At 42.3% G+C, this 21,907-nt stretch overlaps 1 protein-coding gene across 10 annotated transcripts in view; it reads left to right on the top strand.

Annotated features, from left to right (window-relative positions):
- Positions 1–21,907, top strand: part of Gpc5 (glypican 5) — a 1,283,302-nt gene that overhangs the window by 23,810 nt on the left and 1,237,585 nt on the right. For all 10 annotated transcript variants that reach the window (XM_005079439.4, XM_040747101.1, XM_040747188.1 and 7 more), the window contains exon 2: positions 10,436–10,597. In XM_005079439.4, coding sequence (XP_005079496.2) covers positions 10,436–10,597 — 162 coding nt within the window. The remainder of the gene's footprint in view (positions 1–10,435; positions 10,598–21,907) is intronic.

Genomic DNA, 21,907 nt, shown 5'->3' with positions numbered 1-21,907 from the left:
ACTGCTGTTGTGGAGTGAGGGTGAGGGTGGGCTGGTTAACCTTGACAGAGTGTTCACTGTTGATTCCAAATTCATGGCCTGAAGTTTGAGAAAGCACCCTACTTATCATGCCTTTTCCTCTGCTTGATGAACTGAGAACAAGTCCTTCCTATCAGAACAGCCTGTTATTGATTATATAAACAAAGATTTTAAGTATGTGACTTGTATGTCAACATTAATTGACCATCTCTAGGAAAAAAAACTATGAGCATATTATCCATGGAAGGCACAATGACGACATTTACATATATAAAGGACACCATTACCATCCCATCCCTTAGCATTGTATTGACTTTATTTGCCCGAGTTGGCTGAATCCCAAGCATTAATTTTTATGGAATATAGGACTACAAAGACTCATAATATCTGAAATACTTAATAATCTTTTAAGAATTTTCATTTTTAATGAATGATATCTGTATATATTTTATGGAACAATGAAATATTGTATGAAGTAATAAATGAATCTGTAAATTATAGTGACACTTTAATATGAAGAATATTTGTAAAAATGTAAAAACAATAACCACAAATGCTATTTCATGTAGTTTACTGAACCAGTTATTGCTGAAGATATCAAAATGTTCTTCCTAGATAGAATGTTTTTGAAGCGCTCTCATTAATTTTGAGATAAGACGGTGCCTTCTTAGATTTATTACAAAACACTGTATGTGAGGGATAAGAAGAAGAGAATTATTTCAATATTCTATTGAAAACCTTTCATGCTGGGCTTTGTTTTGGTTGTTTACAGTATGCTTATAACAGGAAGCATGGGGCAAACAAAGCTTGCAACATAGCAAATGTCTCTGGGACAGGGAACTTGGGCACCCGTAGAAGTATGTTATCCTTCTGGTGTTTTGTGTACAGTCCTTTAGAGTTCTGAAATAAAACACAAGAAAATGAAAATGGCCTGTCCTTGCCCCCGAATTCCTTGTTACTTGTGTACTAGCTATGCATCTTAATGTTGCAGGTGACAGAAGAGTGCAGTGAATGCCCTTCTTACTTTGACATAGAGAATGAGCACAGAATCTGTAAGGCCTGCAACCTTCGCGCCTTCATATTTAGGTCCTGCCGAAGGGTGAATGCCTTGCTCTCCTGGGCCCTGGCAAGTACTTATTGCAGTTAGTTTTTGTGACTGGATGTTTCTGAAACAACCATTGCACCAATGGAATACAATACAGCGTTTGAGCCAGTTAACTTTCCTTATGTGGCCAGGGATCTCACCAAAGTTACATGTGTTCCAGTGAGACGGCCCTTTAAGAGAAATGCCAGGAGAAAGAACTGGTTTAATCTTAGGGGACTCCAGGCCACCTTTCCATGTTTTGTTAGTCTCACAGCCTCAGATATCTTGAAACTCGCCTTGACAGAAGGTGATTTATTATAGCAACTCACAGGTTCCTGCCAGTTTCCAAATGCTTGGCAAGAAGATGTTCCTGAAGGGTAGGAGGAGGGAATGTAGCATCTGGTGTTTCATAACATGTATCATCTACTGTGGTTGACACAAAACTGACCTTTGTCTTAGTGTGTTGTACTGCTAAATGTTCCAACATTTAAGAACAGTAGAGCACCAGTAACTATAAAAATCTTATAGATTTATTGGCAGAGGTATATATTTGAAATCAAAGAGGACATGTTTCCCATTAGCAACCCTTACATAAAATGTATTGCCAAGTGAAACACACATGCAACGTGAACACTCTTTTAACACCATCTTGGGCAAGAAATTGAACTTTGTCAGCACCTCAGCAGCCTTCCTGTGAGTTTTATCCCAACCACAAAATTCTCTTTGATGCCGTGGCGCACTGTGATTGTCTGTAAACAGCAGCTCTCTAGAACTACCTACTCTGGTGTGACTCCTGTGGTACATTACTTTTCTTTCTGCCTTCCTCTTTGGCTTTCAGATCTGCTGAGGATCTGGGCCATTTGGCTTTTGGAGTTTTCCACAGTCTATAAACTGCTGATTGCATACCAAGGGTGCAGGATAAATGGTCTCCTTACTCCTTTGTGTTTGCTATACTTTGGCAGTTTGGATTCAGATGGGATTAAATTCAGGTTGGCTCTCTCTGGCAAGACATTACTTTGGTACTTGGCAAGTTACAAGAGAGGCTTCGTGTCAATTACCTTTTCTTTTCTTTTGTTTGAGTAGCTATTTGCTGATTAACGGCTCTGTCTATTAATTCGTTTGGGTTTGACAAGCGGTGATATTATAACACCTTCTTGTAAAGAGAGACTTCTCCATCTACCTTTTGAGTGCCATGACATAGCTCCTTTTTGGAGGACAAGGTACACAATGACTCCTTCCTGTTTATCAACCAGTTTCCACAGATGAATTCTCCACAGCCTTGGATAAGACAAAATTGAACTTTCAAAAAAAATAGTGATTATGGGGGGACATGGAGAGAGAGAATGTAGGGAGAGACAGTTGGAACTGGGGAGAATTTGGGTGACAGTGAGGAAACTTAGTGCAGCTGAAACTTCCAGGAATCTATAAGAGTGACCCTAGTGATGTCTCCTAGTAATAGAGGATATGAACCAGCACTCTTCTGTGACCTGGCAGGGCTTCCAGAGGTGTGACTGGGTTACGTTTGATTGAGTTGTTGTCCAAGGGGGTCCTATGGAGATTTCCTAAACAACCTGGGCTGATGCTAGGGCAGAGTGTCACTGTCCAAAATCTTACAGCAGGGCCCCATTGCCTAGGACAACATGCACATGACTCATTGAATAGAAAGAGGTCTAGCTGGTTCTTGCACGGAGCCTTCGTCCTACATCCTCCTCTCTTTGGCACGGGCGAGTACTTTGCAGGCTACCAAAGGAAGAACCCGACACCAACCCAGTCATAAAACCATCCACCTACATTCTGTCCTGCCTGCAAGATGTTCTGGGGTGATGGTGGCTTAGAATTTGTGGGAGTGGCAACCCAATGCTTGATTTAACTTGAGGCCCACACTTGAGCCCATGCCCTACACTGCCTGGATGACCAGGAACCAGAGACTAGATAGCATGGAGATCTAGTATAAAACCAAACTTGACTAACCAAAAAAATAAATTAAATGATTCTTAAGGATGCTCTGCTGTACTCAACAGATCCAGTCCTTGTTCAGCCATCAGCAGAAAGGTACCCTCCTTCAGTAGCTGGGAGTGGGTACAGACCCACAGGCAGACATTGTGCAGAGAGAGACAGTCTAAGCTGGAGGTCTCCATCAGGGCCCTCCCCTCAGAGCTTAGGGAACCCCACGGAAGAGGTGGGGGAAAGACTTAATGAGTCAGGGAATGGAGGGCACCAGGAGACCATGACCCACCAGAATCAACTTAGCAGGACTCAGATGGGCTCACAGAGACTGAAGCAGTGATCACACAGCCTGCATGGATCTGCACCAGGTCCTCTGTGTATGCATGTGTCACGGCTATTAGCCTGGTGTTCTTATGAGGCTACCAATGCTGGGAGAAGGTGTATCTCTGACTCCTTTGCCTGCTCTTGAGACTCTTTTTCCCTCCTGTTGGGTTCCCAGCCTTGATATAAGGGCTTCTGCCTTGTCTGATTGTATCTTGTTTTGCTGCTTTCTTTTGGAGGCCTCCTTTTTTCTGAAGAGGAAATGTAGAGTAGTGGATCTGGAGAACAGGGTATTTGGGGGGGGCAGGGAGGGATCTAGGAGGAGTAGAGGGAGGGGAAGCTGTGATTGGGATGTCTTGTATAAGAGAAGACTCCGTGTTCGATAAAAATACTGATTACAAACTCTTCAAGGCATTTGACTTTAAGAAAACCATGATTTTCATAAGATACATTTTCTAATGTTTGACCACTTAGACATCTTCTGGAAGTCTTCTTCTGTCATGGGCTGGACGTGTCTCTGCCAAAGTCACATTAGAGCTCTAACCCCAGAGTGGCTGTTTTTGGAGTTCTTGACTCTAAGGAGGTAATGAAGGTCACAGGGTAGGGCCCAGCCATCTGGCTGCTGCCCACCATGAGACGGTGATACCTTCTGTTGGCCAGGGAGAGACCAGCTCTGCTGGCAGCCAGCTCTTGGATTTCTTCTCTCGAGAGCTGGAGAGAAGTCATTTCTGTCTGTTGAGTCACAGGCCCCAGGGTAGTTTATTATGGTAGCCCTGCCAGACTAGCCCCATTCTCGATTTCCCTAGTAGGGCTACAGGTCCTGATAGGACTTCTCTGCTAGCGGATGAATAATATCTTTTAGCAGCTACTGTTTATTATCTGCCCCGAACCTAGGACAGTGTGTGTGTGTGAGTGTGTGTGTGAGTGTGTGAGTGTGTGAGTGTGTGAGTGTGTGCGTGCGTGTGTGTGAGTGTGTGTGAGTGTGTGAGTGTGTGTGAGTGTGTGTGAGTGTGTGTGAGTGTGTGTGCGTGTGTGTGAGAGTGTGTGTGAGTGTGTGTGAGTGTGTGTGAGTGTGTGTGAGTGTGCGTGTGAGTGTGCGTGTGTGTGTGAGTGTCCGTGTGTGTGTGTGTGTGTGTGTGTGAGTGTGCGAGGAAGAGACTTGTAGGAGGAGACTTTAGGACTGCACTAGAGGCACAGTCCTAAAGTCTCCTCCTACAAGTGTGTGTGTGTGTGTGTGTGCGCGCGTGTGTGAGTGTGTGACTCTGTGTGCACTATGTACATAGAAATTCAGAGGCCTGCGGAGGCCAGATAGGGGCATCCTATTCTCTGGAGTTACAGGAGACTGTGAACCTTTGACGTGGGGCCTGGGAACCAAGTTCAGATCCTCTGCAAGCCCTGAGCCATTTCTTTAAGAAATGCTGATTTCTTCTTGATAGAAATGCTGTTCCATGGCCATAACGTGGGTACTGGGGATGCTTTTCATCTACATCAGCTGTTCTCAACCTTGCTAACACTGTGGCCCTTGAATACACTTCCTTATGTGCTGACCCCCCAACCATATTATTTTATTGCTGTTTCGTAACTGTAATTTTGCTACTGTTGTGAATCATAATGTAAGTATCTGTATCTGATATGAGGACACCCAACAGGGTCACAACCCACAGGCTAAGAAATGCTGCTCTATACTGAGTCACTATTTCTAGGCCTTTCCTAAGAGACTAGGAAATGCACTTCTTAAAGATAAAATTCTTGATGATTTTTATTCATACTTCAAATTCAAGATTACAGGTTTTTTTTAAAATCTTGGTTTTATTACATATGGAAAAAATCCCAATTTTCAAGAATACAGGGTGGAACTCAAAACAGGATTTGAATATTTCACAAATGCCCACTTAAACCTGTATGGACACAACATTCTCAGAACAACGTGGGACCTACGTAAACTTTTTTGTTTGTTCTCAATACATCCCGACTGCAGATCCCCTCCCTCCACTCCTCCCAGTCCCCCAGAAGCATGTTTTAAATTCTCATTGCCTCCTGTACGCATCTCACCTCCCTTTAACGTCTGTTGCCGCTGAATTTCAGATCTCTCCCTCCTTTTTGATTTCTCACAGTTTTTGTTTCTCCTTCTTACACTGCCACCTGGGTGTCAACACCCCCCCCTCCATTTCTCCCAGTTGAGTCTTCATGAAGAAGTTATCATCTCCCCTGCCACCTTGACCTTCAGGTTTTCTAATTCTAATTCACAACAAACAAACAAAAACTAAAGAAAAAGTGAACTGCAGAAAACGTTGGTGTCAAATCTCACGCACGGCCATTATAACAGAAGGGGGGTGATGGTAGAGATTTGCCTGGACATCTTTCTGTTTCTCCTGGCTCACTTGCATTCTGAGTCTCCTTCCAAAAGTTTTTCAACCATGTTGAGGTTTGCCCTCAGAAAGAGCCCCGCCCTTTTCCCTAAAGGGGCTCTCACTCGCATTCCCAAGTCCGTGGGCTGTGGTTTCCTGTATCTGTTTGCTGCTTCAGGGTCTGTTCTTTATTCTGTCAGCCATCTTTTGCCCCTCCTCCCATCCATCCCTCCCTCCCTCCCTCCCTCCCTCCCTCCCTCCCTCCTCCCTCCCTCCCTCCCTCCCTCCCTCCCTCCCTCCCTCCCTCTGATACTGCAAAGATCTTGTTAATAGTTTTTTTTTCTCCCTCTTGTTTGTAGTTTAAAGCTTTGGAGATATCCTATTGTGCAGTGTGTTGTGAGTTCCCCCCCCTTATATTTAAAGGAAATGTTTCTGGTTATATATGAGGATATAGAAATAGTGAAAAACCACTCTGTTGCCATCACTGTCTTAGCAGAAAGTCTCATTGTGTAAAAACTTAAGCAGGCTGGTGGTTGTGAGTGTTTTAGGTTGAGGACAGACAGGAATTAACCAACCCCACTGCTCCTGAATGAGAACCTAGAGAAGCCCTGGCTGACGATTTCTTCTGCGGTGGAGTGTTTGCTATTTCATTTGGAATTTTGTTGTGCTGTTAAGTTTCCCTGCGGAGTTTGAATTGATTGTTTGGAAACAGGACACCTGCTTTGCAGCCAGGGATGACTTGCCATTCCAGAGTGTGCTGGGATTATGTCATGTTCCTTGAAGCCAGGCTCTGGAATTTTAGGAAGGAAGGAAGGAAGGAAGGAAGGAAGGAAGGAAGGAAGGAAGGAAGGAAGGAAAGGAGGAGCTTCCTCTTTTCTGTAGTGTATTTCTGTGTTCTCTCTGGCCTTGCTTCCTCATGATGCTTGTTTTATTTACGCAGGAGAACTGTGGTGTGGGTCTTTTATCAGCAAGCATCGAATGTTGTCCTTTGTACTTACGCTGTGAACAGGTCCGGTCCGGTCCTTTCCCTGAGGGTTTTGTTTAGTTTAGAATCTTGACTTTCTTTGAACAGACGTAAGGAGAAAGGGAGAAGTTCTTTTTTAAATCATCTCTTTCTCGCCTGCATTGGTACTTCCACTTTAAGCCATTTAAACATACCTTTGTAGGCAACAGTGGTTGAAATGTATGCAATTAAAAATAAGGTGACCTTTGAGTTTTGTGGTATCGTAGGTCAGATTGGCTTGTAATTTAGTTTTGTGCTACTGTTATGAAATTTCAAAATTGTAAGTGAAAGCCTCAGCCAGTGTAGACATTCATTAACAAGGGAATGCATATCCACTCAGATCAAATGTGTCATGTTTACTGTGAGATGCAGAGAACAGGGGATTAGAACAGCAGTGGGGACAGTTTGTAGCATCTTTCTAATTGTAGCTTCCATCATTTAAAATTGGGCAAAGTGGCAAATGACTGCTCTCTAGCTATATTTGAGACTGTTTTATTTTGTATAAATCTCATTTGGTAGTTCCTAACCTTAAATTCGTTATCTTGAAGCTTTCCAAACAGATGCCTCCTTTCTAAGTAGGCAGAGGAAATGACCAGTTATGGTCACAGAACAACCGATTGTAGGTTTAAGAATTGCTTTCCCTCTTGGTAAAATAATGGTGGTGATTATGATTTGGGAATCAGCTTGCCTGTTTTCACATTTCAGCTCTACCATTTTGTAATCTAATGGTGTGACGCTGGACGTGTTTCTCCCTCCGTCCCTCCCTCCGTCCTCCCTCCCTCCGTCCCTCCCTCCCTCCGTCCCTCCCTCCCTCCGTCCCTCCCTCCCTCTGTCCCTCCCTCCCTCCGTCCCTCCCTCCCTCCCTCCGTCCCTCCCTCTGTCCCTCCTTCTCTCCCTCTCTCTCTTCTTTCCTTCCTTCCTCCCTCCCTTCCATCCTTCCTTTTTCTGAGATAGGATTTCACTATGTATTCCAGCTTAACCAAAGCATACTATGTAACTCAGACTGTCTTTGCATTTTGATTCTCCTGTCTATACCTCCTGAGATAGGGATAGGGGTGTGTTACCTTATGTAACTTTTTTTTTTGAGATGCTGGGCACTGGACCTTGCATAAAACCAGGCAAATATTCTACCACTGAACCACATTCTCAGCTTCAAACAATGAAGTCTGGAACCTCTTTTAAAACTCCACTTCTTTGCACATGAAATGTGACAGTAATGGTGTATAAATCATAAAGCTGACATAAGGATTAGGGGATATAGTGCATCGATATTATTGACTCTTTGGTAAACTGGGCATGTCCTAGGTCACTGGGATAATTGACAGGTGGGAAATGATCCACTTAGGGCTTTTTAGTATTAGTGGGAGAGCTAATTAATTAGGCATCACATCAAAGAATATAAAATCTCAACAAGATGCATGTTGTGGAGAGATACGTGTCCCCTTGTAGATACATGCTGGAGGACTTGAGCTATCTGAGAGGTTGTGGGGTGTCCTCGGGAAAGATCAGGGTTTGCTTCCCATCATCAAGGCATGAAGACCGGTACCGGAGCCCTAGCTGAGAGCTTGGTCGTGACCCATCGGCAGAGAAAATGAGAGCGGCAACTTCTTCCCAACAGACCACACGTATCCCTTTTCATTCTTTCGAATGGTGCTACTATCTGGGGGCCGCTACCTGGCGACTCAGCACTCCAATGCATGAGCCTGTAGTGGCCACTCTTACTCAGGCACACAGGTGGTGTGTTGTCCAGGGAAATCTTCCAAGGCCAAGAGGCCAAGCATGGAGATGTGAGCTAGAAAAGTGCTGCATTCTGGAGCCCTGTTTGTAATAATCTACTGTTATTACTTTGAAATCCTCCCTAGTTATTCTTCTTTTTAAAGTTAGTTTAGAAGCGATCACATTTTACATATCAATCCCAGTTTCCTCTCCCTCTCAGCCTCCTATGCCCCCCAACCAACCCCCATCTCATCCCCCATCCAATCCCCAAGGTGGGTGGGGCTTTCCAAGGGGGGGTCATCAGAGTCTGTCACATCATTTGGGGGAGGGCCTAGACCCTCTTCCCGTGTATCTGGGCTGGGAGAGTATTCCTCCTTGGGGAATGGGCTCCCAAAGTCCCTTTGTGCACTAGGGATAAACACTGGTCTTGCTCGTCAGAGGTCTCATAGACCGCCCAAGCCTCCTAACTGCTGGCATCCACATTCAGAGGGCTTGGTTTGGCCCAATGCTGATTCCCCAGCTTTATGACTGGGGTCCATGTGCTCTTACTTGGTTAGGTCCACTGTTTCTGTGGGTTTCATCAGCCTGGTCTTGACCCCTTTGCTTATCACTCCTCCCTCTCTACAACTGGATTCTAGAAGTATGGCTCAGTGCTTAGCTGTGGGTATCCGCTTCTGCTTCAGTCAGCTACTGGATGAAGGCTCTAGGATGTCACTTAAGGAAGTCATCAATGTCATTATGGGAGAAGGGCATCTAAGGCAGCCTCTCCACTACTGCCGAGATTCTTAGTTGGGGTCATCTTTGTGGATCCCTGGACATTTCCCTAGTGCCAGATTTCTCTTTAAACCTATAAGGGCTCCCTCTATTAAGGTATCTCTTTTCTTGCTCTCCTCTATTCTTCCCCTGACTCAGTTATTCTTACACTAAATAGGTTTACATGCTTCAATATTTGTTGCTTCTTTTTCCTAATTATTATTGTGATTTTTCTAAATGCTAATCCCCTGATCCTTCCATTTAGGAAAAAAAAACCCTGAGCAGATAGCTTTGCCTTGTTTCAATCAATTTTACTATTTGAAATTGAATTTGCTTTTGTATAACATATAAACTTTAGGTAAGATAAATGAAAGAACGCCAACTGATTACCAACTGAGATATCTATAAATATTTGATGTTTCTTAGCTTTGTCAAGTGCTCAAATATCATCACTTGTTGTTTAACTTCAGCAAACTAAAGCCAATATTGTTAGAGTTGTTGGTACCCCATGCTGGCAGAAAGAATAGAGCAACTTAACATGTTTTGGCTTTTTCAAGAACAACTTTAGTAAAGAGCTCTCGGACTATCTCTGTGAATGTGGGGGGAAAGGCTTGAAAGGCGGCTGTTCCATCGGCACAGTGTGTGTGTGTGTGTGTGTGTGTGTGTGTGTGTATGTATGTATGCATGTGTGTATGTATGTGTATGTGTGTATGTATGTATGTATGTGTGTGTGTAATGTGTATGTATGTGTGTATGTGTGTAATGTGTATGTATGTGTGTGTATGTATGTATGTTTGTGTGTATGTGTGTGTGTATGTGTGTATGTGTATCCATGTGAACGTATTTTATGTTCGTTCCTTTCCGTAATGAGTTAATGCAGAGCTAAATGTGGGTGCTCGGAACACTGTTTGTCAAAAAGAAAAACCACAAGTAGACAATTAGAACAAACTTGCAGCGTGCTTTTCATAAAATCCAGGGAGCCTAAACTACCAACTCTTTGCTCAAACATTTAGTCCAAAGTGGAATGCCTTTATGGAATAATATGGTACGAATCGTTAGGCATCCCAGGGACACAGGGACTCAATGTACGACGATAGGCAAATTTTCTGATAGCAAATGCAGTGGAGATTCAATCTCCCACACTGTATACGGACCTCTTGCATGTGGGATTGGTCATAACGTTTGCCATGTTATGTTTCTTAAATGGACTGATAGTCATTATGGAAAATACCATTTGTTTTCCAGGACCTGATCTTCAGGTTTGTGTGTCCAAAAACCCAACCTGCTGTACCAGGAAGATGGAGGAGAGGTACCAGATTGCAGCTCGGCAAGATTTGCAGCAGGTGCTTCAGACGTACAGCTCAACATTAAAGTTGCTAATATCTCGAAATGCAGCTGCTTTTCAAGGTAGATGGATCTGAGTTCTGGCACTAATGACCAGCCCTATTATGCCATTTCCTTGTGATAGCAACATCGGTAAACTGGGCTAGGCTTATTTCTTTGTAATTGTGTCTCATTCTGGTATAAAATAAAGTTTGTTTTTCTAGCCATTATAAATTATGTATGGAGCCTTCCTGAGTGCATATTAAAGATGAACAAGAGAAACTGTTGTATTGTTGAAATAATCCATTGAAATGTATATTTCTATAGAAAGAGTTCTTCCAGTTTTCTATGATAGCCACCCATCATAATACCTCAGTGGAAACACATTTATTTACTAGATCCTGTAGGGAAAAAGAGACAGCATAAAACCTCATTGATTTTTACCCGGATAATCATAGGTTTATTTTTAAAGAATGAATGAAAGAAATATTTATCTTGAGTTTTTTTTTGTGGTAACACCATGTGATTTTTCACAAAACCCAGGTTTTATATAATAAAAGTGAATCCAAGACTGGTAAATAGTAAAGTAGGAGATATTAATTGATGTTTAAGGGCCAGCCAGATAAACTCAGAATTCATCCCTAACTCAAACAGCATGTTGACACATAAAATTAGTGAGATATGAAATTGTAAGGCATACTGAAAGATTGATGACCTTTTTCTTATTTTAGTCCTTTATGTAAAATTCCTTATTACAGTAATAAAATAGTTTAATTTGTTTTCTCTCTTATCAGGCATTAGCTCTTGTCCCTATGATTAAAATGAAAAAAAATTAGCTTACATGGCTAATTTACAATTTCTGCTCAATGTAGGATATAGGTCTGTTAGTCTTCTTGTCTGGTAAATATAATAATGTCAATATATGCAAGTAATTTGCATGTTTACATATATATAACTAAATCACAAAGCTGATTTTTAGAATTATACTTAGTAAATAAAATAAATGCAGTAATTCAGAATAAAATTCAATTTGAATTAAAATGAAGCTCATGATGATATTGGCTCCACTATGTTTTGAAAGGTTTTAAGATGTAGCTTCATTTATTTTATGTTATGGATTTACTTTTAAGAAATTGTGGGGAGGATTTGTTGACGTGCAATTTTAAATAAAGATTTGTGATCTGAACTGGGAAACTTAGAAAGCCTTAGGTGCCCAGGGGAAGTGACATGATTATTTTCATGATAGTGAGAGCATTGTGATATAGAAAATGTGTTTTTGAAGTGAATAGGCAGGAAGTAGAAAAGTCCAACCCAAATGGGGAGTTCCTGGTTGCCAGTCAGATGCTTGAGAAGGTAGGCCAAAGTTGGGAAGAAATCTTAAAATGTGTAATTGAGTATGTCAATGAAAAGGTTTGCATGGGGAGTGTTACTTATGAATTCTCACTTTCTAACCTTAAATTTCATCCTTTCTAGAACAGGTGGCCAGAGAGGTCATGATAAATGAAGCCTTCTCTTAGCCAGTGACATTAACTGTAGACCAGGGCTTGGTGCCATCAGTTGCCGTCACGTAGGCACTTAACGTTGGAATTTTTTTTCTTTCAAAGATACTTTAGCAGACTTTCATTAAAAATGCCTTCATGAATAAATCAATAAAGATCAAAAGATTGTGCAATCTGGAATGTATCAAGCTTGAAGGTGTGTTGAGCTACTTAAAATCTTTGTTGATATTGCTAAAAGCTGGGTGTTGATCACCCTAGTAGCAATATGAATATTAAGGTCTGGGACCATCACTCCCTGCACAGTGTCATTTAGTATCTATAGTCCTTTGTAATTTTCTGTTTAATAAGTTGAAAGTGCTGTTATTAACAGACGAACTTTGGTTCTTAAAATTAATTATAAGTATAACAGTATAGAGGCATTATGAAAATGGTTTACTATAATCTGCTCTCAAAAGCCCCCATTGCTTATGTCAGACTTCATTTCAGAATCAGGAAGAGACAGTATAGATTTAGAAGAAATTTGCCCAGAGGCTTTTATTGGAAGAAAACCTTCAAGGATAACCGGCCCTTAATTAAATGCATGGAAGAGTTAACTTGGGACATAATTTCATAAATGAGACTTAAATATGTAAGCCAAAAATAAGATGAAAAATCACATTTCCTGCATCATAATTGAGCCGGCCACTTTGCCAATAAGTAACTGAAAAAATGAAATCTTTATTTAAAACAATATAATACATTTCATTGGGAAGCAACCTGTGTGGCAGCAATTTTACAAAGATCAGTTCAACTCTCCTAAGAGTGGATTTGCTAATCTTATCACTAAATTTTCTTCTTCTTTTTAATGTTTAAGGTCTTCTTTTTCTTTTTATTGAAAACAGTTCATTTTCCTCATATAATACATCCTTACTATGGTTTTCTCTCTCTCTATTCCTCCTAGTTCCTTCTCATTTTCCCTCCCATCCAGATCTATTTCCTTTCTGTCTCTCCACAGAAAGCAGATCTCTAATGCATTATAATAATGAAATAAAATAGAATAAAACAAAGAGTAACACATTGGCATTGAAAAAAACAACAACATAAGAAAAGGCACAAGAAACAGACACCCACTTGTTTGCACACAAATAAAAATCGAATAATATAAATTTTTAAAAGGAAGAGCCCTGACATGACATTGTGAGACAAGGAATGCCTTTGAGTTCATTTGCTGTTGGCCATCCACTGTTGGGCTTGCTGCCTACCCTTGAGAGTAGTTCATCCAGTGAGCTTCCCTTGGAGGAAACTAAACGTTGATCTACAAGTGGTTATCAGTTGGAGATTGCGTCTGGGGCAGGGCTGGGGCATGTGTCCACTCCTCACTTTACCTCTAGGCCCCCATCTGATGCAGACTAGTGCAGGTCCTGTGATTCCTACATGTGGAGATCTTGCTGATTCAGAGGGCCTTGTTCTTCTGGTGTCCTCCATCTCTTCTGGCTCTCACACTCTTTCTGCATCCTCTTCTTCATGGCTCCCTGTTGTGGAGGTTTCTTGTCCTACCTGGTCCCGTGGCCTTTCTTAGCCCCAAATAAGCACATAGATGCTGTATTAACTATTAAACTGTTGGCTGATGACTAGGGTGTCTAATTGACTAGCCCTGTCTTAATTATTAATGCATTTCTGTTAATCTAAGTATTTACATACGATCCTATCTTACCGGAGAAGGTTCTGGACCTGTTACTCCTTCCTCCACAACATGGTGACTCTTCCTGGTCTCTGCATGGTGACTCTCTTTGCCCACCTTTCCCAGAATTCTCCTCGTCTCCTAGCCCTGCCTATCTTCCTGCCTCTATCAGCAAAACAGTGTTTTATTCATCAACCAATAAGAGAGACATATATACAGAAGGACAACCCCCATCAGTTCCCTGAGCCCTGAGGGATTTGTTGGACACATCCCATTTAGGACTGAGTGTCCCAAGGTCTCTCACTCTCTGCATATAATCTAAAAGTAACAGCTCACACAAAGTTGATCTCTGCACCTGGGACCACACGTCTTTAATCCCAGCATTAGGGAGGTATATAAGACAGGAGCAGGGTCTCAGAGCTAGCATTCAGTCTGAGAGTTAGTCTCTAGTTGTGTTGAGGAGAGCATAGCAGTCTGAGTGAATCTGAGGAGCAGTGAGTTTGGGAGCAGTCTGAGGATCACCCCTTTGTTCTGAGCTCAGGTAGAGGTAAGAGTTGGTGGCTGGCTTTTCTGAGCTTCAGCTTGAAGCTGGAACTCCAATATCTGTCTCTGGGTCTTTCTTTTATCATGCTACACTTTATTTTTGCACAGGTTGAAAGACTTTGGTCTAAATTCATTCTTTTAAATGTGGAAACCCACTTTTTCCAGTCATTTATTGAAGATGCCGTCTTTGTCAAATATCAGACAACAGTAGTCACGAGTGCTCGAATTTTCCGAGGTTTTGTTGGGTTGTGATTTAATTTGTGTCTAGTTTCTGCGGTACTTTACTTTCTTTGACACACTCATTGTTCGGTAATGTGTTTTTTTAATCTTCATGAGTTGTTGATGTTACACCTTATTGTATTGCAGGATGTGTGGAGTTACTTAATTTTTTTTGTGTTTGTTGAGCTTTACTTTGTGCCCCAATGAGGTCCTTTTTGAAGGATCTTCGGGGGTTGTTGAGTAGAGTGTGTGTTGCTTTGTTGCTTGAGTACAGACAGTACTTAGCAGATATCTGCTAAGTCTGTTTGATGTGTAAAATCACTTAATTCTGTTTTTATCCTGTTAAATTTTGTTCAGGTAATCTGTGTATTGGAGAAAGTGGAGTATTTGAAATCATTTAGTAAGTTGGTCTTAGTCTGTGTTTTGAAGTCCAGTAGTACACTTTTTATGAATTGGGGTTGCCAGAGTTTGATGCAGGTAGACTTAAGATTGCAATGCCATTTTAGTTCATTGTTCTTTTGATCAGAATGAAGGGTCCGTATTTATTTCTTCTGAATAGTTTTAGTTTGAAGTCTGTTTTGTTACATATTAGGATGGTGACATCCTGGTTTCATTTACTTGGAATACATTTTATCATTTTACTGTAAGGTGGCACATATTTTGAAGGTACCGATTTTTTTATTATTTATCAACAAAATAATAAATTAAGTTATTAAAGTCAACAAAAAGATAGATTTAAAAAATCTTACATTTATTTTATGTGCATGGGTGTTTTGCCTGCATATATGTTTGTGTAGCACCTGTGTGCTTGGTGCTTGTGGAAGCCAGAAAAAGGGTGTTGGATCCTGTGGTAGAATATTATTTTATGGTGTGTGACTTTTGTTTATGCTGCATTTGTTTAACTCTGCAAAGCTGTGTTACTGTGTGTCTAAAATACCTGGTGGTCCTAATAAAGAGCTGAACAGCCAATAGCAAGGCAGGAGCAAGGAGGGGCGTGGCTGGCAGGTGGAGAGGATAAATAGAAGGAGAAATGAGAAAGGAATGAGAGATCAGGGAGAGGACGACATCAAGTGTCAGTCACCCAGCCACCCAGCCACCCAGCCACAGAGTAAGAGTGAAAGTAAGATATACAGAAGAGAGACATAAAAGCCCAGAGGCAAAAGGTAGATGAGATAATTAAAGTTAAGAAAAGCTGGCTAGAAACAAGTCAAGCTGAGGCCGGACATTCATAAGTAATAATAAGACTCCATGTGTGATTTATTTGGGAGCTGGGTGGTGGGCCCCTTAAAAAGGCCAGAGAGTAAGAAGAAGAAAACTTCACATCTCTAGAACTGGAGTTGAAGACAGCTGTGAGCCGCCATGTGGATGCTGGGACTTGAATTCAGGTCCTCTGGAAGAGCAGTCAGTACTCTTAACTACTGAGCCCTCTCTCCAGCCCCTGGATTTTGTAACTTAATTTGGCCAGCTACCATGTGTATTCTGAGAGGAAAACTGAGGCCGTTAGAATTTAATAGTACCCTTGAAAGACGTGTGTTGATTACCGCCATTATCTTGTAGTTTGTGTTCTTATTCTATTTCGTGTTTCTGTATTTATAGTTTCATTTGTTTTCTGTCTATAGATTCTTGGCTATGCTAGTCCTTCTCTCAGTCCAAAGTATAGTTTCTGTATTCTCTCTAGGATTGGTTTTTATTGGTGTGAATGACTTTAGTCCGTTTGTATTGTGGGAAGTTTTCCCATTTCCTTCAACTATGCCTGATAGTTTCCCAGGATAAAGTTGTCAGGGTTGGTGTCTGTAGAAGGTGGAGTACATTGCTCCAGGTTTTTCTGGCCTTTACAGATTCCATTGAGAAATCAGCTGTTATTCTGATGTGTTTTACTTTACATATGGTGTGTGATTTTCCCCTGGCTTCTTTCAATACCGTCTCTTAGTTCTGCATAGTTAGTGCTTCAACTGTCATATACGGGGAGGGAGTTTCCTTCTCAGCCCTGTCCGGTGTTCTGTGTGCAGGTGTGTCTTTCCTTATGTTGGAGAAGTTCCTTGATTGTCGAAGATCTTGTCTAAACCATTGGTCTGGGATTCTTCTTCTTCTATGCCTACAATTCATAGATTTCATCTTTTCAGGGTATCGTAAAGTTTCTGCATATCCCTTTAGTGTCCCTCCCATATCTTAAATATTATTTCCCTAAGCCATCCAGTTCCTCTACTTTATCTTTGATATAGATATTCAATTCATTCTACTGGTAAGATTTTCCATGAGTTTTCTAATAGAATTGTTTTTTCAATTCCTTCTTCTTTTGAGCATGAGCTTTCCTCAGTATTTCTAAGTCTTTCCTGAATTCAGTTTTCATAGCTTGAATTTTCCTTTTCATTTTATTCAGCCATATACTTGTTGTAATTTAAGGAACATAGAGCACAAGAGAAAGGTGCCATGTGACAGGATTCCAGCAGAGGCTTTTGTTTGTTTGTTTTTGTTTTTTTTGGGGGGGAAGGGATCATAAAAAGGGGAAAGGGAAGGGAAGAGGCCAGCCTCCAGATACAGTAGCAGCAGGAGAGAGGAGAAAGAAAACAGGGAGGGGGGAGACAGAGAGAGGAACAGACAGAGATGGAGAGAGAGAAGGATGGGAGGTAGGCGGGGCCCTCTTAAAAGGGAACATAGTGAATGTGCACAGGTGGTGCTCTTAGTGGCTGCAGCTGAGGGCAGATCCTGTCAGAACCCCAAGGACAGGCCAGCACAGATGCCTGAATACTAACACTTGTGCTTTGTTGGGAGTTCACCCCAGAGTTTTCTCCTTCGTCTCTAGGTTTGCTGAGATGCTTGTTCATGTCTACTATAAATACTCTGGATTCTTTGATTAAATTTATGCTTATTCTCCTAAATCCTGTGTCCTGAGCTTCACATAGGTAATTCCCATCGGAGAACATTTCTATAGGCCTGGTGGGTTTCAGAGGAACTATACAGTCTTGGTCTTTCATATTGTTTGTGGTTTTGTGATATGACCTGGACATGTTTATTTCTCTACTTGGTTGTGTGTCTGATGTGAGGTTCCATTGTGCCTCAGTTCAGCAGAAGTTTTGTTTTTGTTGTTGCCCACATTTGGTTCAGTACAGATCACGAGTTGAGTCCTAATCCTCAGTGTTGGGTTTTGATTAGAGTGGCAGGGGGGATTCCAGTTTACTGGGAACCCAGCAAGCATGCCAATGTGACTTCTGGCCAAGGGTTCTTCCTAGCTTCTGTGCAAGCTCCCTAAGCTTCCACTGGGAGTATGAGGTAGAGCAGGTGAGCAGGTATCCATAGCACTCACTCCTCACTAGGCTAAGCTGGCACACATGGTGTCTGCCAGCCCTTGGTGTCTGCCATTGTGCAGGTAGGCAAGGTCCTGGGGAGCCTACAAGGTCAAGCTTGCACAGTCTTGAAGCTAGGCCTGGGTGTTAAAAAGGCAAGATCAGGAGGAGTTCAGAGACCCGTGCTAGGCTAGGCCAGCACACAAGCTGGGCAGCTAGAGTTAGACCTCAGGGGTTGGGGCTGCTCTGGGCAGATGAGATTCTGGAGAATTCTGGCTGGGTGAACCAGCCTCGTTTACATTTGCTACTTAAAAGAGTGGTGTGGGGTTGTGAGGTGCTGATTGGTATGCAGTGGCCTTTTCCTCACGGCTCCTGCGGGACTCGAAGGACACAAGGTTTTATAATTAGTCCTTACCTATGGCCGGCAGAGATTATGATTTGGATCTGTGGATTTAGTGTCTTCCAGTCTACTGTTACAAGGGAGAGCAAAGATGACAAGCCCATTAGTAGAAGAGTCATGGGTCTATCCTGTGCACAACCCACACTGGTGTTTGTCTACTTGTGCATGCCATATACAGGCTGTTGGGCCAGAGTCAGCTTCAGGGACAACACTAGGTTTTAAAAACAAAGAATTTACTGGAGTTCATCTCAGTTGTATTTTCTGGTAATAAGCAAAATTCTAATAAAAAAAAAACCGCTGCTGCTGCGAGGGTTCCATGTGATGGCTCGAGTTGTCACTGTCTCTTGAGTGCTTGGAGTGCTTGGTAACCTAAAGGGAACAAGCTGATGTCCGCATGTCTGCTGCACACAGAGAGTCGAGGCTGTCGTCAGAGAGCCCTGCCCTGCCCTTGTCACATCCCAGATCGTCACTGTGCCTCATTTGCATGGGCTCCATAGCGCTCATGAATAAAACACAATAACTCTTTATGACTGAGAGTGCCTTCCCCTTTGGCCTTTGATGATGATTGCAATCACCTCCTTTAAGCATATTTCAGAAAGTGTTGTTTATGCGTGCACTGAAGTACAGCGTGACTCAAGCAACAACAGGGAAACGGAGAGAGTGTGTCCTGCACTGGACAATGCAGCTCATGCGGCCCTCCTAGTTCTCACCAGAGCTCACACGGCTCTCCTAGTTCTCACTGTGGCTCACACGGCTCTCCTAGTTCTCACCACAGCTCACACGGCTCTCCTAGTTCTCACTGTGGCTCACACGGCTCTCCTAGTTCTCACTGTGGCTCACACGGCTCTCCTAGTTCTCCCTGTGGCTCACACGGCTCTCCTAGTTCTCACCACAGCTCACACGGCTCTCCTAGTTCTCACTGTGGCTCACACGGCTCTCCTAGTTCTCACCACAGCTCACGCGGCTCTCCTAGTTCTCACTGTGGCTCACACGGCTCTCCTAGTTCTCACTGTGGCTCACACGGCTCTCCTAGTTCTCACCACAGCTCACACGGCTCTCCTAGTTCTCACCACAGCTCTCTCAGCTCTCCTAGTTCTCACCATCCCAGCCTCTGCTTCAGAAGTGTGTTTTATTCTTCAACTTAAAACTATCTTGAGTTTCAGCTAAGAAGAAAACTCAGTGATTATTTTAATTAATGGACATAAGAAATTTGAGTTCTGTCTAAATTGGGGTGATGAGACTAAGCAATGAAATCCTTCCTTCCTGGTGCACGGTTCCCTATTTCCTTCACCTTCAAGCACACTTAAATATATTTTCAATAAACATAAGTAGATGCTTCCCTATATTGTGGAAAGTTCCCAAGTCATTAAAAATGAACACTATTGTATAATCTGAGTGGTTAGTGATATTTCAGATAGAAATCATTTACATTTTTTGTTTAGCATTTCATTCTCTTGGTTGATTAAATTTTACCCCTTAATTATAAATACTTGAAAGATCGACAAGCTTGTCTTTTTTATTAGAAAATTTAAGATCAGGAATTAATAGAAACACATCCTGGCATTTTTCTGAAATATTGGAGTGTGTTCAAAATTAAGTATCATGTTTTGTTTGTTTGTTTGTTTGTTTGTTTTTTGAGACAGGTTATCATCAAACTCACAGAGACACAGAGATCCACCTGCCTCTGCATCCTGAGTGCTTGGATTAAAGATGTGCGCCACCACTGCCTGGCTCAGCATCAGTCCTGTTTTTAAGCTGGCCATATGCATAGCCTCCCCTTTCCCAGCCCTGAAAACAGTGTGTGTGTGTGTGTGTGTGTGTGTGTGTGTGTGTGTGTGACTGAGTAGGTCATATTTAGGAATGTAGATGTATACACACATATGCATGCGATAGCAATTAATGAAAAGAGAGGTCATCAATGGAAGCAGGGCAGGGAGGAGTGAGTACTTGGGAGGGTTTGGTTGGAGGAAGGGGAATGGAGAAAGAATAATGAAGTAAAAAAAAGGAAAGAGTCTCCTCTCTTCACTGCTGGTAGCTCCTCAGTAAGGGATGTGGCCGTCCGTCCCTGCCTCGAATTGGACTGTTTGAGCTTGTATTTTATGCACATAACCAATGCTGCTATGAGTTCATGACCATGATAGTCATGTGAGATCCGGAAGACAATCCTCTGCATCCTCTGCCTGTTAAAGCCTTTCCCTCTCCTCTTCTGGAATGTTCCCCCAGCCTTAGTGTCTTACTAGAAATGTTATATTTAGATGATAGCATAATTACAACATTTCTCCTTTCCCTTCCCTTCCTTCAAACCCTCCCATATACCCCTCCTGCTGTCTTTCAAATTTATGACCGCTTTTTATTGTTATTATATGAATATATATTTATATGGATACATTTATATGGATTATATATATATATAAATTCACACACACACACACACACATCTTATTCAGTCTTTGTTATAATGTTACCTTAAGCATGTTTCCTGGACTGACAGTTTGAATACGGGATAACCAACTGGTGTGTTCTTCCCCTGGGAAGACGTTTCTCTCAATCTCAGCATTTCTTAGCTGCCTGTAGTTCTTTGCATAGTAGGGCTGAGGCCTCATGGGCTTTCCCCCATGGATAATGATATTTTTGACGGTAAGAGATACTTGATCAAAAGCTTGGAGTTAAGAAAGAATATCGCGTTTCAGGGATTGGTTTGCTGCTTTTAACTCTTAGTGCTTAGAGCAGACAGACACGCAGCAGGTGGGGTTAAATGAGCTGCCCAAGTGAAGCAATGTGTGGTACTTAGCCTGGGGAGGAGGGGAAAAGAGTGCCTCACTCCCCCTCTCTCTCGCTCTCCTCCAGGCTTTGCTTCTTTCCCCTCACGCTTTACTGATGCTTTTACTGTGTCTGATGAGTACTCACTAGGTACCGGGACATGTAAACTGTACCCTGCATTCAAACATCAACCTTCTTTACCTTCATTGCTTCCTTCAGATGTGTGTCATGCTACCGCCTGTTCTAGGGTACCCATCGCGAGTTAAGACAGGGCACTGCTTAACTGCTCTGTTGAGGGTACCCAGGTAGATCGCGCATCTCCCTGCAGGACAAGCTTGTTATAGCAAACAGCAGCCATCGGTGCAGGTGTTTGCATCCAGCTGTCTTTCATCTTTGAAAAGTTAAACGTTTTAAATACGCGTCAGCAGGTCGCTACTAATTATGGAGAATAAGGTCAGTCTGCTATATTCCAGGTAAAAGTTGCATGTTTTCAAATTTCAGCTGGAAAATAAGCTTGTTTTGCACGAAACATTATCAGTAGTGGAGCATTTCTAGTTTTAATGTCATGTTTACACTGACCAACTCTTTTGTAAACTCTAAAGAGTACATTTGGGGGCTTTGGAGGTCTGCAGGTGATATGCTTGTCCTGCAATTCTGATTCCCAGCTGCTATGTAAAAAGTTGGGCGTGTCCCATTGTGTGGAGGTTTGAGAAAAATGGCCTCCATCGGGATTGGCTCTATTAGGAGGTGTGGCTTTGTTGGAGAAGGTATAACCTTGCTGAAGGAAGTGTGTCACTGTGGTGGGCGGGCTTTGAGGTCTCCCACGCTCTAAGTAAACTCCGTTTGGCACACAGTTGCTTCTGCTGCCTGCAGATCAAGAAGTAGAGCTCTCAGCTCCTTCTCCAGCACCACATCTGCCTGCATGGCGCCATGAAGATAATAGACTAAACCTCTGAAACTGTGATTCAGTCCCAATTAAATGTTTTCCTTTACAAGAGTGGCCATGGCCATGTGTCTCTTCACAGCAAA

This window comes from Mesocricetus auratus, unplaced genomic scaffold, assembly GCF_017639785.1.
Source record: "Mesocricetus auratus isolate SY011 unplaced genomic scaffold, BCM_Maur_2.0 Super-Scaffold_2245, whole genome shotgun sequence".
Taxonomy (NCBI): domain Eukaryota; kingdom Metazoa; phylum Chordata; class Mammalia; order Rodentia; family Cricetidae; genus Mesocricetus; species Mesocricetus auratus.
This window is presented reverse-complemented; position numbering and strand designations above follow the sequence as displayed.